The sequence below is a fragment of the Anticarsia gemmatalis genome, chromosome 6 (assembly GCF_050436995.1).
Source record: "Anticarsia gemmatalis isolate Benzon Research Colony breed Stoneville strain chromosome 6, ilAntGemm2 primary, whole genome shotgun sequence".
In the NCBI taxonomy this organism is placed as follows: domain Eukaryota; kingdom Metazoa; phylum Arthropoda; class Insecta; order Lepidoptera; family Erebidae; genus Anticarsia; species Anticarsia gemmatalis.
In genome coordinates, this window is record NC_134750.1 from 9,139,532 (window position 1) to 9,161,373 (window position 21,842).

General features: G+C 38.4%; 1 protein-coding gene across 2 annotated transcripts; it reads right to left on the reverse strand.

Annotated features, from left to right (window-relative positions):
* Nucleotides 1-960: 960 nt before the first annotated feature.
* Nucleotides 961-21,722, reverse strand: Dora (zinc finger SWIM domain-containing dorado). 2 transcript variants are annotated; one of them, XM_076115667.1, is made up of 27 exons: nt 21,155-21,722; nt 19,977-20,220; nt 19,598-19,764; nt 18,894-19,204; nt 18,528-18,723; nt 17,952-18,080; nt 17,411-17,518; nt 16,527-16,787; nt 16,093-16,224; nt 15,928-16,009; nt 15,504-15,799; nt 15,031-15,330; nt 14,538-14,755; nt 14,249-14,339; nt 13,742-13,933; nt 13,168-13,278; nt 12,309-12,676; nt 11,794-11,961; nt 11,242-11,354; nt 10,836-10,933; nt 10,243-10,420; nt 9,865-10,070; nt 9,357-9,710; nt 8,794-9,245; nt 8,449-8,682; nt 7,996-8,145; nt 961-7,467 (listed from the first exon to the last, which is right to left on the reverse strand). In XM_076115667.1, the coding sequence occupies exons 1-27, from the start codon at nt 21,377-21,379 to the stop codon at nt 7,401-7,403; spliced, it is 5,451 nt and encodes a 1,816-aa protein (XP_075971782.1). In that variant the 5' UTR covers nt 21,380-21,722; the 3' UTR covers nt 961-7,400. The 2 variants fall into 2 exon arrangements, with proteins under 2 accessions (XP_075971782.1, XP_075971781.1); XM_076115666.1 differs by having other exon boundaries at nt 12,946-13,278.
* Between the last annotated feature and the right edge of the window lie 120 nt (nt 21,723-21,842).

A 21,842-nucleotide genomic window follows, 5' to 3' on the forward strand; every position in this document is an offset into this window, starting at 1 on the left:
ATTAGAAATTCAATTATTCAAAATTTAGATACTTTGCCTATAACTTTTATCAAGTACCTTATTATAGATTCTTATGTATATCGCAACCGAGATGTCCATTTTCTCTCTCTGCAGCAGTTTGTAATACCTGTATTTACATTATAAAGCTGAAACAAGAAAGTCGTCTTTGTGTAAATCACGTAAGAATATAGTTTCATCAATTTATCAATCAACAATTGAAAATTCAATTATCTGAAAGAAAACTAATAATGATCTTGAAACGAATAAATTTAAAGCTTAAGAATTTATCGGATCGGATCGTCACCAGTGCGGAATTCACAAAACAGGAATTGCTTTTTGTGAAAACCAATTTAACTTTTTGTAGAGCGCCGTGATAGGAATCTTAATAGGTGATTGATCGTCGAGAACTACGTGGCTGTGGTAGATGTTCACATACTAAAAAACAAAGAAAAACCGTCTTTGTCACAGTCTTTGCTTAACTCTTACAAAATAAGTATATTTTCTTAGTTTAAGTATAGAACATGTGTCTCAAGTATCCGTTGAGCAAAAATCCTATGTAAATGTGTTAATGTTTCATCTGTTAATTGTTCAAACCAAGTCAATTCTTTGTAAAGTAACAAAACTAAAGCAATTAAGAATAGGTACCTATTGATAACAACAATCTTGTCAAATGATTAATAAACGCAGTTGCTAGTTTTCCGCATGCACTTCTTGTTTATCAGTTTACTATTACTGTATTGCACATTCAAGGATTAAATTCTATACAAATAGGAAGCGCTATTTAACTGAGAGGTCACACGACTTAAGATAGCAAACTGCGTCGAACTAGCTACTAGGGCTTACTAATGCACTATTATATGCATAGTTTATTAAATAATAGTCTTCACAGAGATATAATATAATTCTTACATGACACGAGGTTGTAAATGATAATGGTTGTATTTAAATGAAACACACGGCTCTTAATATAGATAAGTATATTGAATAATTAAATAATGTTACTTCAAATATGTTGCCAAAAAAGACTTAAAGTGTAATCGTAAAAGTAATGATAAAACGTTCTAGATGTCACAATATTTCGAGTTGTAATAGAAACATACATTATATAGTGGGATGATAATATTGCAAGTTGGGCTATATCTAAAACGCACACGTTGTGTGTTGACATGCAACCGGCGAACTCCGAACTTGGAACTTGTCATCACAAAGTGTTATTTACGTTTGTTTGCATGAGAAATGACAACGTGGGGAAGAGTTGACACTGCCAATCCAGAAATCGTGCAAAACAGTCTATCATTTCACTAATTATTAACTATATTTTAAAATAAAGGTACAACCTTTCATGTAAGGTAGTAAAATGTCTATTGCTATATATTTAATAAATACTATATTATATGGGCACTTTCTATGATTATGCAGGGTGTCAGAAAACAGTTATACGCCAAACAAATCAATACCAAAAGCAAAAATGTAATCAGAAAAACTTAATATAATAAACATTTACGATTTTGTTTTTAGACACCCTGAGTTATATATTTAAGATTCCACTTTCGACTATTTCAAAGTTCTTGTCAGTCTTAAGTCCTGCAAGAGAACATGGCGGACAGTTGGAATCTAATCGATCGTGGCACAAATTTCATACAGTTCGTTTGAAGATTCCGCAAAAAATGCTAAAATTACCAATACACGGATTAAAATGATATTTCAATAAATTTTTCAACAAATACATTTTTGAAATTATTTAACAACTTTTTGACTGTTGATGTTACAAGTGCAATTGAAAATTTTCATAACAAGGAATGTCATTCAGAAATATGACTATAATGTGATAACATGTCATGATCGTCATTTCTTGCGTGTCATTTGAGCTTATGTTAGTAAAGTACACCTGTGACGTCATTATCATCGGTGACATTCTCTGTTGAGCGTCCCAAATAAGTAAATATGCGATATGAATAATAAAAATATCATTATATAAATTTATTACGTACACTAATAAGCGTCTGCTCACATAGACCGGCACGGAGATCTATAGAAATATGGTAGGTATTCCAAACGCAGTTTCAATTTCTTTAATTGATTAAGTAGATAAGGTGTTTTTCAATTTTATTTTGCATTAGAATTTTCTTATACTAATAATGTGTTATGCGAAGATTAACTTGGCTCAATTGACATAAACTTAATTTTGAATACCATCGTTTGCTTTCTGCGCCGGTCTATGTAAACGGACCTTAAGACGTAGCCATTCGAACTCTGTAAATGGTTACATACTTTAATAGGCGGAAACTCCACACTTACTCAGTGCATAATAATTAAACTACTTTGACAGACGTTAAAATGAATAGCTGAGTTCACACCGGACGGTTAGTTTGAGATTCGCGATTCACGACCCAGGATCAAGGAGTGTGGATCGCGTGTCAGTGTACATGGCTTAGATCGCGCTAGCGCACCTTGAGATTACGCTTCAGCCGCGTTCGATCTAAGCGTTGCAGGTCGTCCGGTGTGGACAGTGCTATTACGCATCTGCTTTTAAAACTAAACAAACTTTCTAGACTGTTATCCTCAATATTTCTAACTGACTGGGATATAACGTAGTTCGACATGCATGCATTGCCATGAGTATTACAGAACAAAACTCAGTACTACCGCTGCAGGTTGCCACACACTGCCGACGGTCCTGAACTAACCACATGCTATAATCGTGCCCTACCGATCTAAACGCGAAGAATAACAGTGGAAGGACATACAGGAAGGACACAAGAGACATTTCGTTACGAGCACGTTAATGAGTTACAATGTTTCATTTCATCAGGTCTTGATTATAGGTACTCGTGACTTGAACGCCTCTAATGTCCGTATTTGCCCAAATGTTGGCAGACTGCTATTTTAAAAGTCTAACAGACGTGTAAGTATGTCCCGTCCACGTTACCCTTCTGCCTTATATATTAAAATGTTCGATGCTACAATATAATAATTTAATTGTGATAGTATTAAATTATGCTCGTTCATTAATTATCGACACCAAAGTGAATATCGCTGTACGTAAAACGTCCTAAAATGAGGTTTGCCAGAACTGATATGTGATTACGATAACTGCAAATCAATGGGAATACCGCAACACCTATTTAACACTTCGCGAACTTGCACGACACTGGGCCAATTAAAAACTATGAACATGCATTAAACGACTAATTAAAATATGCTCCGTACTAAGACTCTATATTACGAAACTAACGATATATTTAATTTTTTTTTATTTATTTTAAATACGCATTAAAGTGTAAAAAATAGTTCTTTGAGACAAAATCGTCAAAGCCTTCCTTAATGCCAAACGCGGAAGAAAGTTGTTCTTCGACAAAACTATACCAGGAAATGTTAATAATGCCCGACGAGTAATATTATAATAATAATATTAAATCTGCAATATTGAAAATGTAAATAATGTACGTAGTATTTTTTTATTCTAAATAGGAAAATGTCGCGAAAGAAAGACTATAGTTTTACAGTTTTGCAAATTAATTTATGGACGGCAAAGTCACTATGACAATTTACTAATGTCTTTCCAAAAGTGTATAATATTAACTTAATCAGTGAGTGAGTTTAAAGAATAGTATTTCGCTACCAAATGAAATTGCAGCGCCTAATAGTTTTAAAATATGTATGATACTAAGTACAACACTCCTCGACATACAATCGTAACATAAAATACATTAAAATAATTTATTAAGAAATTACGACGCAATATAAGACAATCTCAAGATGTTGCAACCTTGACGGATTTTTAAATATAGACGAGGTAGTCGAAATTAAATAAAATCAGTCAAAATATATTACACTGAGTTTGACTTGAATAAACTGGACGTGATATTGAAAAATACCGCGAAGTTTGCGATTCAGTCTTAAGTATCGAAACCAAGAATTGGATCGTGACATTAAATTAGTTGTATGGTAATAGCATCTTCGCAGTACTTCTCTTAAATCTTAATAAGACAAAACGAAATTCTATTCCCTAATAAACAATCACACTAGACGAACAACTCAAAGTGCATTATTAACGAGTTGGTAACAGCAAGAACTTTTGTGCTCAAGTTAATTCTAGACAGGAAATACCGAAATGACAATACTACTGCTTGAGAAATACTAATACATCCATTCAATTGATACATTCTGATTAGTTCTGATTTGTAAAGAAGAAAATTATAAAACATAAACCTTAGCATTGATCCAACTGTTACGAACTTCAATTTATTCTAACTAGCATTCTAATAATTTACTATCTACGAATGCTGTGAAAACACCCATACTTAATGAATGCTCATAAACATCTAATTTATAGAGATATTGAACTAAACCTACTCAAAGGTAAGGCTGGCAACAAATTACATTCCAACGTCAGATTTATTTACCCATCAATTTATCAGTAACTTCATTGAATCCCTCGCCTATGATTTCATCTCATATTCTATCTGTTACTTTTTATGACTATTACATAATCAGTTTTAAAACTCTCTCGAATGTCTCAAACTTCTTATACCATATCATTTTGTTAGTTGTTGAATAAGTGCAACTCAACATCACTTTGTAGATTGAGCAATTCATTCTAGCATACCATTACTTGTAGAGAGAGGGCACGCGAAACTGATTACAAACCAGTACGTTAATTTTCACGTTACGCTCAATTTTAATTTATATTTAATGTTACCACGACAATTACAACATTTTCTGTGTCACAAACACCAAACAGCACACGATATAATATACATTATATAAATACTAAATTTCATATAATTTATAAAATGATATTTCAGTATTGCTTTATAGTTGGAAGATATTATCGTTCATTATATTTAATATAAAATATATAATAATTTCATCGCGTGACTTATATATATCAGTTGAAGAGACATAGCGCCTATCAGGTTTATATCAAACTCTCTGACCATGGAATGAGATGTATCGAATGTCTTAAATATGTGCGACTTGGGCGCGTTAAGCATAAGTTGACATTTAAACATGAAACAACTTAAGTTGAATTGCACATTCAATAGTAGCCGCTGAAATCAGTAAACTCAGTAGACCGTGCAATATAAAAGTCAGACTTACGATACCACGAGGGTAGACGTCCAAGTGGCATTTATTTGTGCCGTGACATTCGTTTGTTGCCAGCACATGCCTCGTACACATTATATTCTTTATGTTAAAGGCTTTCAAGATGCTACTTTGCATTACAATATAATTATATAATAATATAAACGTGTAAATAAAGTACTATAGTTAAACGCACGTCTACATTTATCTCCGCGAGACGTTATTTCTTAAACATTCATGAAACTGCAAATTTCGACAAGAGAATATCAAAAATAGTGTATCGACGGTCATCGCCTACATTCTGTCTAATATTCTGTAGTCTAATGACGCTATTTTAGGTCACTTGAAACGTCCTAAGCCAATTCATTATAATATGGACTATTGTTGTCAATTTTGAAAAGTTCCATATTTTTATTTTAAAAATAATTTTGTCATATCCGAAAAGTTGCGGTTTATAAATCGACTACATGAACGCGACCGTTTAATTGATTGTCATCAAGACAAATACGCTCAGCAAAGGGATATTGAAGATACTGTAGTCGTTTTATAATAAACAGCAGTTACATTATACTTTTGACAATAAATCCAATATAGTGTTCAGCGTAGCGCGATTATACTTAAAGAAATCATACAATTATCATCTTTCACATCTGATGCGTTATAAGTATTCCACTTATTACCCTAATCAAACCATGAAACGCGTATAATAAATGAGTGACGTATTATTTTCTAAAAGCTTACAAAATGAAAGAGATCCTCATGATAATCCGCTAAGTGGACACTGATTCAAATTAAGTAATAAACCTACACGTTATGCTGTTTGCAAGTTCAACAGCAATGTTGCCCATTAAAGTGCTTCACCGCTAAGTAAGAGGCTTAACAACGAGTTCATACCCTCCCCGATGCGGACTTTGCATTAAATTGACTTTCTTACGAACCACTTCGACTTGAATTAAGGGGTAAACACTGAAGACTAGTAATATAAGTTATAAAAGAACACGATTAGAAATATCCCATACACCCTTTCTTCAAACAATAGTCAATTCTCTATTAAATCAGATGCCCACCTAGCACTGTAGAATTAACTAAAAGAAAAAAAATGCTAACCATAACTGAAACATTGCAAATTATAAGTATGTTGTTCGAAAATAAAACATTGTGAATAGTTTCTGTTACTGATTAACATTCTTCATTTCGTTATCATTTAGTATCATCTGTACACGTAATACAGTCGAAGGCAAGCGCCTGTGTTACAGACAATATTAAAGTCAAACGAGTATCTTACATTACGCTATGCAAAGAAAAGAAAAACTAAATGAGCTATAGTAATGAAGTCCACATGGATGACCAAATAAGGATCCTCAAAACCACTGACTAGTTCAAGTGTCAAGAAAATTCCAAATACACGGAAGAGATAAAAGAGGTTATAATGAATGTTTTGTGCAATGGTTCAATTTGAAATGTTTAAGAAGTTTTGTTATAAATATACCATTTTATGCGTCACATTGCACAGTACGGAAAATGAAATGTTGCTAAACTCCTCTCTCGTTCAAGTAGCATAGGTGCAGGGATTAGTCCGTCTTATAATAATTCCGATAACAACCAAATCATTAGACTATTTATAAGCACAACCTTCAAATGAGCTTGAACTTACCTCGCATGTTAGTAACGTGAATCCAAACAACACCACTGAAGAACGACTTACAAACGTTTAACAATCGTACGACTGATCCAAGATATTCGACGACACATGTACGTTTCCTAACATTCTCGCAAGTCCAAACATATTAAAATAATACATGTCATACACGGACATACGCATATTATACTAAAGGTGAACAGTGTACCAGGAGTTAGCAACATTTTTGGTGATCATCGATACGTTCCGTTCATTTTAATATTGAGATCGTTTTCCCTCAAAATCGAGTACCCTATTGCTAACAGAGGTATATTCCTTCTCAAGTTGGGATTATATTATTTGTAATTTAAGTTTGAATACGTCGGTACTTTTAACACGCATTACACGCTCACATTCGAGTACAGCTCTTATACAAGAACATTTTAGTAACAAGGTAAATTTAAAATTACGGCATTTTTTACTCGGTGTTACGTTGAAATTTTTGAGTCCTGTAGGGTTATCAATTGATTTATTCGCGTGTATCGATGTGAGTCGACTTAAATTACAAATAACTCAAGGTGTAATACAATTAGAGGTGATGGAGATGGTATACGAGGCGAACTCGCGGCCATCGCCTGAATTGTGACAGTTTGCGCACGGTACACCGCGCTCTACAAACTATCGCCGACCGACGTCATTTGCCATTTGTCTGCAGAGCCGCATTCAGCTGGGTCCACAGGTCCTTCTTGCATGACTTTGATCTGAAAATTATTTATGTGTCTATGTCGGAGGAGCTTAGATTAAATAGTTTCTTAGCTAAAAGATCATATAGTTCTTAACTAGTCACATATCCGATATGAATAGATTAGGTTAAAAGATATACAATTACAACACTATAATACGACATACATTTATTTACGTTAAATACACAGAATATAATTATGACTAGACTTTTAGCTAAAAAACTACTTATACTAAACAACAGCGACATATACATATAGGTTCTGCTCTTGAGCGCAGACTATTCTATTATAACAAAAATAAAAGTCGAAAAATGTTATACTCAGTAAAATTTATGTATGTGTAAGACTTCGTGTTTTCTTTCACGACAAGTTAGAATTTTGAAAAACTTCATTTACTACGTTAATAAGTTTGTGCAGCTATATAGATAAGTATGTTACGTAGGCTATCGATCTAAAGAAAATGGTTAATTTATGCACTTGTAAGAGTGTAGTCTTTTACAATAGTTTTCGTCCTAGGCGATTATGCTAGGGAGAAAGGGTACAAACCTGCGCAGCGAAGCGAGCCATTCCTTGAACTGGGTGTTTCCTTCGGGAGTAAGTTGGAAGGCGGTGCGCGCTGAGAGAACGATGCTGACGAACTCTTCATATTCCACCGATGTCAAGTGGTATAATTTCTGGTGAATGCATTGGATGTACCTGTGGATATCAAAATAATCCCGTCATTTATGTGTCAGGACGTGTAAGGACGGATTTGTGGCGTTTCGGTAACCAAATCTGGGCGTCCTACAGTCGAAATTTTTTCGTTTCTATCGCGACCTCGAAACCAGTACCAATCTGCATTTCGATTATATTAAAAGAACGCATTAACAATGCAGGGCAAGAGAGTCTCCTCCCGCAAAAAGGGAAAAGACCGTAATAACACTCCATAATATTTTTTTCAGCAGTCTGGTTACCACAATACAGAACAGGAGTGACGGTGAGAAGCGTGGGGCTACGTACATCTGCTGGCACTTCTGCACGAGCGGCGCCAGCGTGCCGCGCAGGTGCTGCATGACGAGGTGGTGCGGGCCGCCGCGCGCCAGCCAGTGCGCCGACTCCACGCACAGCTCGTACAGCACGAAGGGCGACACCACCGAGTTCACGGCGCACACGCAGAACTGGTGCAGGTACTGCGCGCCCAGCCGCTTGCTGATGCGCAGCAGCCACTTCACGTGCTCGCCGTACGGCGGGTTCCTACCACCGAAATTAACGCATTTTACTTATGTCGAATGACTGAGACGACATAAGAGATAGATGGATTCGCCCGATGACGGACGAGAATATATGTGAGTTTTGCAAACCGACCTGCCGAACTTGTTCTGGGGGCGATCGTCGTGGACGCGCCTCGCTTGGGTCTCGAGCGCGAGCATTCCGACGCGGTAGGCCGCTAGTAATCTTCGCAGTTGCGTCTGGTTGACGTTAGGCGACGTCGATTGGCCGTTGGCTTGACCGCCGCTGCTGGGGCCCGCTACGTTTCCCACACCGCCTACGTTGACGGTGCCCACGTTGACAGGGCCTACGTTGACGGGGCCCACGCCGACATTCACGGTTCCGACGTTCACTGGGCCGACGTTAACGCCTCCGCAATTGACTCCGGCGACTCCGGCGACGCTGACTCCGCCTACGCCGACGCCGGTCACGCCCACTCCCGTTACGCCGACGCCCGCTACGTTCACTCCTCCTACGTTAACGCCCGCGACGTTCACACCGGCTACGCCAGCGTGCGTAGGCATCGGGGGAGGGATCGGTGCCGGGTGCTACAATACAAAAGCACATACATAATTTTTAAACAACAAACATACAAATATACATAAATAATTTAAATAGCCACGCCGCTCTCTCTATAAAACAACGCGCGCTATACTCACCACTGAATGCACGGTAGCGTTGACATTGACGTTAACATTCACTGGAATCGGTTGAGCATGAGCCACATGTTGCGGGTGCGGCACGTGCTGCTGCGCGAGCGCGGGGTGCGGCGCGTGCGCGGCATGCTGGGGATGCGCGGCGTGGCTGGCGTGCGTGGCGTGCGTGGCGTGCGTGGCGTGCGAGGCGTGGGTGGCGTGCTGCGGGTGAGGCGCGTGGGCGGCGTGTGGCGCGTGGGCAGCGTGCACCGGCGGCGGGTGCGGCGGCTGGGCCGGCGGGGGCGCCACGATGCCGCGGACAAAATACGGCGGCAACGCGTACTGAGGGGCGGGGTGGGCGGCGCCCGTCGATCCGTACTGTAAACCAAACAACGAGCATATAGAATAGCGTTTAAGTTGTGATCATTAATTAAAACTTTAATGGCTGGACTTCAGAAAATTACTGGTATTCGGTTGCTTATTGAATATTGGCAGATTTTTAAGGACTACATAAAACGAGTTGTTAACTCACCGGCAGTTGGTAGATAGCCGGTGGATACGGATGATAAGTGAATGAGTACGGTATCGGGTACGGCACTGGGACGGCGACCGGCGGCGGCGCGGCGCGGTACTGCGGCTCGTCCAGCAGTGGTTCGGTCTCCTCGTTGGCTTGACGCTGGTATAGCTCGTGCCAATAACGCGCTACGGTGTACAACACTTCTGGGTATACACCACCACCTGTAATACAAGAAATTAAATTACTACACAAGTTTCTTAATACAATTTGTAGTATGACCGACACCATCTCGTACAAAGGGTTAAAAAAATAAAACAGCGTCCTTCGAAAAACGCAGCCCTAAATGTAGCTATTCGCGATGGACTATTATTTACGTAGGTTAAATTAATGTACCTTTAGCAGCGGCTTCGACGGTCAGACAAGCTCGCTCGAGCATAGCATCGCTCTGTTCCTTGCACTGCAGCACGGCGCGCTGTATCTCGTTGTAGTTGAGCGCGTGCGCGTGCGGCAGCACCGACAGCGCCAGCTCCGAGGCCGCGCGGACTGTTTGCACGTCACGGCCCGACGATGCCTGTCGGGTTACACAAAAACAGTTCAAGTTATTTCTGCATTAGAAAATTATATTGCTATAAATATCAACTAATTTCCTTGGCAACCTAGCCAATAATACATAGGAACATCGAACCGAATGGCGTCAACGCTTCCAACTTATTCTTCTTTATATAACAGACGTCATTTTGTATAATAATTTTGCGCTATCCTCGCCAAAAGTTGTTTAAAATATTGGTGAAACGTAAAGAAATTGGTTAAATTAGGGCGTCGAAGAACTACTATTTATAAGTTCATGAATAAACCTGAAGATCAGTTTGAGTGTTCCTGTACCTGAATGACTAAATGTTTAAATTGAATATGTTTTTAATAAGCCTCAAATAAGGCTTAATAAAAACAGGATGTAGTACTAAAATATGGGCCGATAAAGTTGCTACCTTGTCTGCAATGCTAGCGGCTTCCGGAGGAGTCAAATGACCTTCCCATGCATCGATGAGGAATTGTATAGCTGGGGCGCCGATGTCCATGGCTTGACCTGTACAAATAACATGAACATAAAGCTAATAATAACTTACAAACAAATTAGGCAAAAAGCTTGAATATTTGTCCCGAAAGGTATTAAACAACTAACGGTAGGAAACTCATACTACGATAGATTATTCAATCTATTTGAATAATATCAAATAGCAATAATTTGCATGACATTTTTCGTGTAAAAAAAGGCTTTTTAACATGAGCGTTGTGTTATCCCGATCATAAATTATCTGCAAAATGTCTTCCAGTCAGTCAACTATGCATAAAAGAGTAAGTAAGCTTTAATTTGTGATATCAAGTAAAACTTGCCTGTAATCCAGCTGACGTGTGACGAATAAGTGCGGCTCAGCCAATTGGCGCTCACGCAGTTATGTAGGCCGAGTGCGTAGAGGCCCAGTTGAAAAGCAGCCATGTGCAGACCCCTATGAATAAAATTGTAGCACGCCAGTGTTAATAAAGTTGATTTATAGAGTACCGTACCCAAAACGTAAGACGGGACCCCATACCTGGGACTTTGCTGTCTGTGTGTATCTCATGAACCCTGATAGTGATAGACAGTTGATATAATATAAATGATGATGTTTTTTTGTTACTGCTATAACAAATACTACAAACATAAAAAAAAAACATTTAAACAAGTACACAAAAATGTGTGTCTATGGTTTTGCTATTTTTACAAATAATGGTACATGAGATAACCTTTTGTAAACAATTTGAGACTAACGTTAAAATTGCAATAATCCCCTCCCCACAAAGAGGCATTCTATATTTTATTATTACAAAAAAGTTCTTATATCTATCTACCCTATAATAACAGTTGTGCAAGATAAATACAAGTAAGAATAAAGTATAATGTTTTACCTGTGAGGTCCATGATGTTCCCTGGCACACGAGGGCTGAGTGAATAGACTGGTGCTGGAAGAGCCGCCAGCCTTGAACAGCACGGACTTAGCCAGCTCGAACATGAAATGAGCAGATGCCTCTGAGGGCTGGTTGGGTACCGACGGGTACATACGCTTGCCCTTGTATCTGAATAAATAATAACACCCCAAGATAATTAGCTAAATTGCATGCATTTAATGCCTCGCGTAAATAGAGATAAAAATATATTTGCAAAAATATAAGATGATGAAAGTAAGTAACACCGATAACAGCTACAATAATCTGGTGTGGCCTTGTAAGCTCTTTAGTTCTTGGAACCCTTTTATACTGAGGTTTTATAATAGAAAGTTTTAGATTTTTAGAGAAATAACTTTCTTCCAGTGAGTGTTTGGTAATATAAGACACTGGTTGAGAATGATGAGATATTAGTAGTCTGCTAAAGTTGTGTTTCAAAGAGATCTATCAAACAATTAATATAACAAACAAAGACATACCCTCTATCCTTGGGGCGAACCACAGGCGGGTGAGACGTAGACGAATGCGGCGCCTGATGCGAAGCGTGGGCATGTTGCGAGTGCGACGAATGCGACGAGTGGGGCGCGTGGGACACGTGGGGCGTGTGCTGCACGTGTGGCGTGTGTTGCACGTGTGATGTGTGCTGCGGGAGTGGCGGGTGTTGCGCGTGCGACACGTGCTGCGCGTGTTGCGGGTGTTGCGCGTGTTGCACGTGTTGGATGTGCTGCGAGTGTTGCACGTGCTGCACGTGCTGAGGGTGTTGCTGCAGCTGCATGTGCGACGGAGGTGATACGCCGCCCTCCGTTATTACCAAACGCTCCATCTCCATGCGCGGGCAAGGAAGCGCCTGTAGTAATAATATCACGTTAGTGGTTTATTACATTGATCAATTACGAGTTCGGTCTAAGTTGATGGTTAGTTTTGTATCTATTTTGTAGACTTAACTGACTTGTTAAGTAAACTCATTAATTTGCAGATAAAACTTTTTTTAAATCAGTAGCTTCACTATCAAAGCACAGGACAAGTTATTTTCTACTCTACACATAACTTCAAACTCAAAGCATTGACACTTGGGACACAGTTAGCAACACAAAACAAAAGCAAAATGCAACTTACCGGTGGCGGCACATTCATATTCATGTTCATATTGGCCATATTGTTCATGTTGGCCATATTATTCATGTTATTTATGTTATTAATGTTGCCCATGTTATTTATATTGCCCATGTTATTAATGCTTCCCATGTTATTAATGTTTCCCATGTTATTCATGTTAGCACTGCAATGTTGTTGTGGTGGATGCGGTTGTGGGTGCGGGTATGGATGCGGGTGGTACACCTGGTGTGGCACGTCCGCTCGGTACAATGCGAGACAACCGCGAGGGTTGTTCATGTAGAACTGGCTCACCATCGGACCTTTGGTCAGCTGATGGATGTCGCGATCGAGTAGCTGTACAAATAGAATAGAGTTTTAAGAGAATCCTTCTTTGAATGGCTTGCAAGCTTAAAGATATTATTTTTATTTGTTTCATATCTCCAAGATATCCCTATTTTGATCACATCACACACCATCAAAATTATAATTTACTGTTGTAATTAATTATGCTTGAATGGGTGTAATTTATAAAAATGTTTGGGAAGCTGCCAAAGACAGATTTGCAACCTGATCATAAACAGATAAGTAGTTTCTGTCATTAGAAGACTCTACTATCTAACACTTAATGGAGAACGGCTCTTGATTACTTTAAACCTTTTGAAAACTCCCCAAAATACACAGGTTATCATTACTGAAACTTTAACTTTTAAGCCTCTTATCTACCTCTCAGGAAACATTTGTAACTTGATGTTTAGTCTTTATAACACTTGCCAAATTTTACAGTTTTTTTTTATATTAGATACAATGTAAAGCTCACTTTGTTCATAATCCTTGCCAGTTTGACTGGGTCGTCCTTGTAGGACGAGAGCAACGTAAGCGCCAACTCTCCGCGTTGACGCCTTGTTCCCTCACAAAGTAAGGGATGTTCTGCTTCAGCCACGTTGGCTTTCAAACCCAACGCTGCTACGGCCGCTTCGAAGCCGAGCGTTTCGTCGTTCGGCGACCGGGCCTATTGCGAAAATTATTTATAAGTAGCAATATCTTAACTTATAATACTGGTCAAATTAAAAATAACAATTTACAGCATACTAGCTGACCAGGCAATGTTGTTTTGCCATAAAAACTTTAAAAAAAATGATATTGAGGTATGAAAACTGTTGGCCGATTGTCAGACCTATTCAATATGTTCACAAAATTTCATAAGAATCGGTCAAGCCGTTGCGTACGATAACTAAAATTGTGACATGGAAAATTTATATATAAGATGTATTATGTGTCTAAGTAGTTAATATACTGTTATTTCAGTTATTGTGCTAATACTTACATGCTTGCTCTCTTTATCCGCCGACGACAGAACGAGAACATCGAACAGAAAGCTCGCCAGTGCAATGGGGAGCAGAGCGGGTCCACGGTTCCTACACAATAAAATGTTATTTTATACCAAACTTAGGTACTTTAAAAAAGATTTACTCAATAACTGTTGGGTCAACTTTATTCAGATAATCTTATCATGGATATTTAAAAAAAAATGCTTCTATATGCATTCTACTGATCAAAGAATTTTTTTTTTTAGACATGCCATAATTACTAATAAATATTATACAATGCCCTACCTCAAAGTACCGTCCCGCAGTTGTTCAGCTTTCTCCCGCGCCAAAGCAAGTTGTTCGGCGCCAGTGGGGAGTTTCTTCAGAAGCGCTACGAGTTCCGTCTCCTGATTGTTCAGTTTAACTTCCAAGGCCTTAGTGCTGGCCGGAGGACGCGCCATCTCGAGGGCGAATAGGCCGACGCGGAAAGCTAACTCGTGGTGCTCGCCGAATTCTGCCAGTACCTTTGGGAGAAGAAAAATATTTCGGTTTTAAAGTCGGTCAGGTAAGCTACAAACAAGCAAAAAAGAAAAATGATAATAGTAGCAAAGTTTAAAGACTAAAGCTTTTTTGAAGAAAGGGTTACTTCGCTAGCCAACCTTACTAATTGTGAGCTGGCTTTGAAATTAGAAATAGATACTTAGAATATCCATTATCGCTACGTTTTATCCGGAAATCAAGACCAAAACTTAATGATTAAGAATTATTAGTAAAGTGAAAACAATTAATCGAAACTTACCGTGCACAAAAAGGCGCACTTAGCGAGGGTGGCAGACGCGAGGCACGACAGGCGGTGCGAGGCCGCACACAGGCGCGGGCTGGGCGCGTGGCGGCGCCGCAGCTTGCGCGGGTCCGGCGGCGGGGCGGGCGGGGCCGCCGTCAGCGCCGGGGGCCGCGCTAGGAGCTCCCGGGCGAGCCTGGCGCCGAGAGCACACGCTTCACGGGCGTGTCCGTGCGCGTGCAGGCCTTCAGCGCGAGCGAATGATCCCTCCCAGCCGCAAGCCCAGCCGGTGCTGCTGCAGCTGCTGCTCGCTATAGCCTGTGCATTCGATGAATTTTATAGTCATAGTTTTTTCCGTAGCATATGAACCACCGCTTTGCCCAAAAAAATACTAATTACATTCAGAGTTACCAAAAACGAGGAAAGGAGAGGTGACACATTTTTTTACATACTTAATATTTTTAGTTAATACTATAGGTATAACAACTTACGACAGTTGAAGTGGTGCTATTGTTCTCATCGGCGACAGCTCGTCGCGCGGCGGCCGAGTCATAGTAGTACAAGTTGCACTCATCATCCGACACCGATTCATCGTTGGACACGCGCCGCTGGACATCGTGGACGTCATGAACATCATGCACGTCATGCACATCGTGACCGTCGTGGACATCATGGGCGTCGTGAGCATCGTGGGCATCATCAGATGATACCGGTGGTGAACTAGATTCTTGAGAGTCTGTATCCCCACCACTCTGCTGGAGGATCTCCTCTTCGTTCTCGCAGAAACCTTTGTATTAACATGCACTTCAGTCAATACTTTATCAGTTAAACACGTATATTATAATATTAAATTTAAAATAAAATACATGTAATTTGAATAATTTTCAATTATGCTGTGGTATGTTGACTACTTACCTTCCGATGAAACACTGGAGTGATTGCCATCACTCGGACCAGAATCGCGTCGTGGCTCTCTAGGTCCTTCCTCAGGATGCGGCTATAAAAATTCATAGTCAATAAATATCACATATTTTGACATTTCATAGTTTAATTACTTGTAAGAATATTTTTATTTAATACCTGGTTGGATGGCCCAGCAACAGCCACGTCAACGGAAATGTGGCTGTTTCGAAGTAGTCCGGCTCGATCGGGATGAGTTAGGCGATAGCTCAACGACATCTCGTTGTTAAGTACAGCTTTAGATGAATTCACCTAAAACCATATTGTTTAGTTATCACATTGTTCTACTTTGTATTATCGCAATGGACTGCCAAGTCAAGGAATTAATTAAGAAATTTGTTTTTAGCTATTTAAGCCCAAATTTATAGGTAAAGAAGTCGTTCTGGTATTGCCATTGTAGTATGAATTGAGCTTCAGTTGTCATTACTGTAACAAATTGTGGCTTCCACGAAATAACTATATTTCTTTCATGCATGTTGCCAAGTTCCACGCGGCATAAGTGTGGTATGTACTTAAAATAATCTTAAAAGAAATAAGACCACAAAATTACCAACCTGATGAACACTATCGTTCTGTTTATCAGAATGTCTGAAGATGGTGAATGGGCTGTGGTACAGCGGGTTCAAGTCCTTAGTGTAAGTCACTCCAGGGATCTGATAATCATCCCACTCCAAGAAGCAAGCCTCCATAGCTGGGTGGAAGCCGGGGAATACTTCGTTCTCGCTTATCCCGTTGATGTAGGGCGGGTGCGAGTGAGAGCGAGTCGAGTGGCGAGCGTGCGAACTGCTCATATGATTGTTACGGCTCTTAGCCACCTAAACAAGTCGATAAAAGACGCCATATTTTAGTCTTGTACAATATATAGTTTTCATAATTATTATAAAAAAATGATCTTTATTTCTATGTAACTACTTTATTTCGCGCTACGAAAAACTGTGTGTAGGTTTCTTGTGCGCTTCTCATAAAAAATATTATTAAAGAATAATGATCTATGTAGGAACTTCTTTATATCGCGGTAAGAAAAACTGTATGTAGGTTTCCTGAAATTAAATTATTACCATCAAAAGTTTAAAGTTTCGATATTTATTATCATTGATGTCCATTGCAACATCATATTCGATTCGGCAACTAAACGACCCTCAACAAGTTCAGGATAAACAAACAAGATGTTGTTTTAACCCAATAAACTTGTTTATCTTCTACAAAGTAAGTTATTCTCAACTATCAATGTTATTTGTAAAGATAAAATGTCTATAAATAACTTATAAAGTTACGAAATCGTGATTGACACTTTCAATTTATAGTACCTACTTATAAATTCGTTTATCTGCATTATCGGGAACGATAAATTTTCCTTTCACTTCATAAATGTAGACTGTAGAAAAGGGTACGTACGTCATATTATTATGTGTTATGTAAATTGTGCAACAGTACTGACCTTATCGAGCACTTTCATGTGCCATTGTGCGAATTGTTCGTGCAGCGTATCGCGTTCATGTGGAGCCAACGCTGGGTTCAAAGCGGCTAGGCGCCACAACACAACCACCTATTTGAATCAAATATGGATATCATTAACTAAAAATATTGAAAAGTTTTTTATGCTGCAATCATGGCCATAGTTTTATGCGGCCATTTTATTTTAAGTGTCTTCAGTATAATAAGATTCAGTTAGTCTCCGTTAACCAAAGATACATATTAATTATTATTAATGTACTTAAGTAAGTGAAATATTTGAAGTCTACTTCATATTATTAAAAAAAAGAAGATGACAAGAAAACAATGACGAACATATTAAGCTATATATTCAGCTAACAATCCAACATTAGGATCTGATTTTTTTTGTTTAACTCATTAACTCTTCTGATTCAGCTGTTAGTAGACACTTCATAAAACAGAAACATTTCTCTTCATAAAATATGGATATATTCACGTCAAAAGAACAATCAATTTAGTAGAACAATAGTAGAGAGTGACAGTACCTCATCACAAAGAGATGAGCAGGCGTGTTGCGCGGCAGAGTTGCCGCCGCCGCCGCCATGCTTGCCGCCCCCGCCGCCGCCGCCCCAAGCAACCAGTGCAGCCTTGGTGGTGTACCACCAGACAATGATCTAAGGATGCATTTACCATGTTGATATCAACTATGTAGTTACTTGAGAAAAAAGCTTTCTTTGTAATTATTTTCATAAATTGAAAATAATAGCTTTTACAAAAGAAAAGTCAAGTTCTCCTCTTCGTTTTCGTACAGGTTAATAAACTAATGGTTAAGTCGATGACCCTATATGCCGTGATGCTATCACTTACATGTCATCAGTGATAGTCGTTTAAGGAAGTTTTGAACCAAAAATATAATTTCGACAACATAATATATAACTATTTGGATACCGTTTATCATTTGAAGTAAGATTAGCTGCACTTTTTTTGCTGCATTATTTCTGATAATCCGGTTATTCTATGGCACGTTTTTGTCTCTCTCCAACCAAAAAGACACGTGATTTTTTGCAGGTATATGTTCTGAATACCGATCTAGAAAAAGTACATCCCAAAAAGCTCCTTACCTGTTCACAAGCCATAACTTCTTCGGTGATGATCTCCAAGAGCGGTATAGCATTCCTATCGTTGCGTTTGAACATCTCCCTGACAATAGACAGCAAGTTCCACATGCCCTCTGGCTCTCTTCCCCGCAGGGGACGAAGGAGCGACGACCATTCTGCAGCCGCAGGCGGAGCGCTTGTGCTTAGGTAGTTTACATCGCTACAAGTAATTAGCGACAGTTATTTTTTAGAATATCCAAGTACAAGGCAATAAAAACATGGTAAAATAAACTATGATGGTTAACAATCGTAACATAATAAAGATAGCAGCTTTTATTTTTATTTAGAAGTCAGATTATCAAAAACTTAGCAGATGAGTGAAACTATTACCTAAACACTATAGGTGTTGGCACACAGAACTTGACCAAAATCTTGTTGATGTTGTTGTGCAAGGTCTTCTCGTCGAGAAACCAAGAGGTGTATTCGTATGCAGAGGCGCCGGCCGTCGGATCGGGAGCTCCACAAGTCGTATTAATCGGGTTCGGTTGAGCTGATAGCAGCTCGTCGAGTATCCGTTGAGCTGTTGGCAGTACTTGTCGCGGCAACTCTGATATCAGATATTGTGCGAACTTCTGCAGTTGATCTCGTCGCAGTCTCTGCAGCGATTCCGAAACGGGCGCACGCAGACATACTTGCGTTGGCTATAGAAAGATTTAATTGTTCCATTGGTTATGACTATTAACTTATAAAAAAAGAGACACAGTAACAGAATTTATAATATAGATATAACATTATTTTGGTAATTGCATATGTTAAACAAAGAGTGGTTCAAATAACAGTCTTATGAATTATTTATAGATCCTAGAACATACATTAATTATAAATAGCTATGAGACTGAAAGTTATGACTCAACTATGAACAGAAATGCTTTTTGTGCAACTTATAGACAAAACTAAAATGTTCCTTCTAAACACTAGAAATCTTTACTTGTTAAACTGTATCATTTCAATTTCAATTTCAATTCAAATCTCAACTAGTATTGTGTGTTGACCGACATCTATACAAATGTAATATTTTTTCATAGGGTACTTACAAGATGGATTCTGTAAAGGCAGACAGCCACAATATGTGCACACCAATGTGCAGATGAGGAACAAGTGCAGTTGCATGATGATATCCGCTGCCTGTCAAATGTCACTGCCACATTGAATTGCCCACGAGGCAGGCTAAGTACAAAGACTGTGGCTGATAAGTGGAAACCTAGGAAAGACAAAAAAACCATTGAAGACTTTCTCCCTCAAGATAATTAAGGACACTTCTATATATCAAGCTTGTCAGGATACCGGTTGTAAATAAAAGGGGAAAAGAATGATCACCACAATTTTGTAAGCAATTGGTACATTTACTAACAAAATATTAAAATGTAACTCATTTAATCAGGTTGATATAGAAATGTCAGGCATAAAACTTACCGATTTGCAAGACATCCTTGACCGCCCTGTCTCTGAACAAATGTTCTCCTTTCTGAAATTCATCAGCGGAGCCATTTGCAAGACAGGAGTATAGTCGGATGTCATCCTCACTGTCAGGGAAGCTCCAGAATGCAATTTGGAGCTGGAGTTGTTCCGGAACAGGAGGATACACATGTTCAACCAATTCGAATGGTATGTGAGATGCTACACACTTCGCTGCTAATTCACTTAGTGTGCACACTGACTTCTCTGAAAAGAATCACCCAATGTTCAAACTGTTAGTTGGGATCCTAAACCCTAATTGTAATTTCCTTTTTGTTTTCTTCAAAGACATTGTGTTACCGACTAAACTGAGAATAACCTAACTGTACTATTTCAAAACATTGATTTCCTTCTAAACTTAAAGACGCCAGCTCAAATACTAATGATTTGCAATCAGCCTTTACACTAGAAAAAAAAATATTTCTTCATTGTTTTACTAACTTTGAACCAATGTTTGTATTGAGGTTCTTTTCATACCACAATAAAGTATTTATGGAATCAGGTTTTAAGGTGATATAAAAAAAAACAAAATTCAACAAATATTTTGATAACAAAGTACAAGTAAAGCCAGCTTTAAAAAAACAAAACTCTACAGACAATAAGTACAGAAGAAATTCATATTTATCATAGCAATGAAAAGTTGAAACAAGCAATACATTCTAAAAAGACCTTGCACTAGGAAAGTTCAATATTATTAAAGATTTTTTTCTGTTACTAGAATACTATTAATATTTCAACAATATTTCAGTGAAAGTGGTGAAAGTCAACAAGAATCAAACACTTTCCATTCTAAAATAAAATAGATAATGACAACAAAAAAGAATGCTGCAGCAACATAAAAGGCAGGGATTTGTAACCAAAGATATTATTAACTGCTCAGTCTCAGTTCACTCAAAGGTAAATGACTTCAAGCACCTGTTCTTTGTATAACTAAACACAATGTAACCAATTAGTATCTATAGATCAATCATCTTATGTATCAATGAAATATGACTAAAATATAAGAACAGTAACAATTGATGACATAAATATGATAGTATTTCGAATCTATTCGTATGATTTGTAAAGAAATATTTAACACTGTCATCATGTCGATAGTTCGTAACAAAGAATCAGCTGTATAGCTATAGAGTTACCTTGAATGGACTTTTTTGTAGGTTTAATAGCGAATGAATTTTGAAGATTTGGACGCCTCCAACCCCGCCAATTATTGCAGAGACTTTCAGGCTCCGAGCTCCAGCTGCATAAAGAATCTTCTTCGAATCGTTCGGAGTCCTCAAAACTGAAATGGTCCGCCTCTTCCCAGTCGAGCAGGGGCGACCCCACGTCGACCGGGGGAGCTTGTCGACCCCCTTTTCCATTACTACCCGAAGCCCCCGCCACTTTAATGAGATTTATTTTTATAAATCTCTCAATAAAATTCGCTGGATTCCTTCAGCGAATTACCTACCACAAGGGGGTATCCACGGCCACTATATGAACATAACTCTTTTGTGTTTTACAGATTTTACGTCACTAAGAAAAAACTTTCAAAAGGAGAGCACAAAGAAATAAAATACATTACAGACAGAATGTTTAACTTTCTAGTTTGAAATCAAATGATCTAAATAAATCCCATCAGCACAATAACAAATATGGCCGAACAACGTCCCGTCTACCTATCTATAAAAAAATCTATACATATCTATAGCACACATAGCCTGCCATCTTCGAACTCTATAATATTATTTTAAATAAATATATATTTTGTGTAATACATTAAGTAACAATATTAAAAACATAAAAATACTAGTTTTAACACGTAAGTTTAAATATTATTTCGTA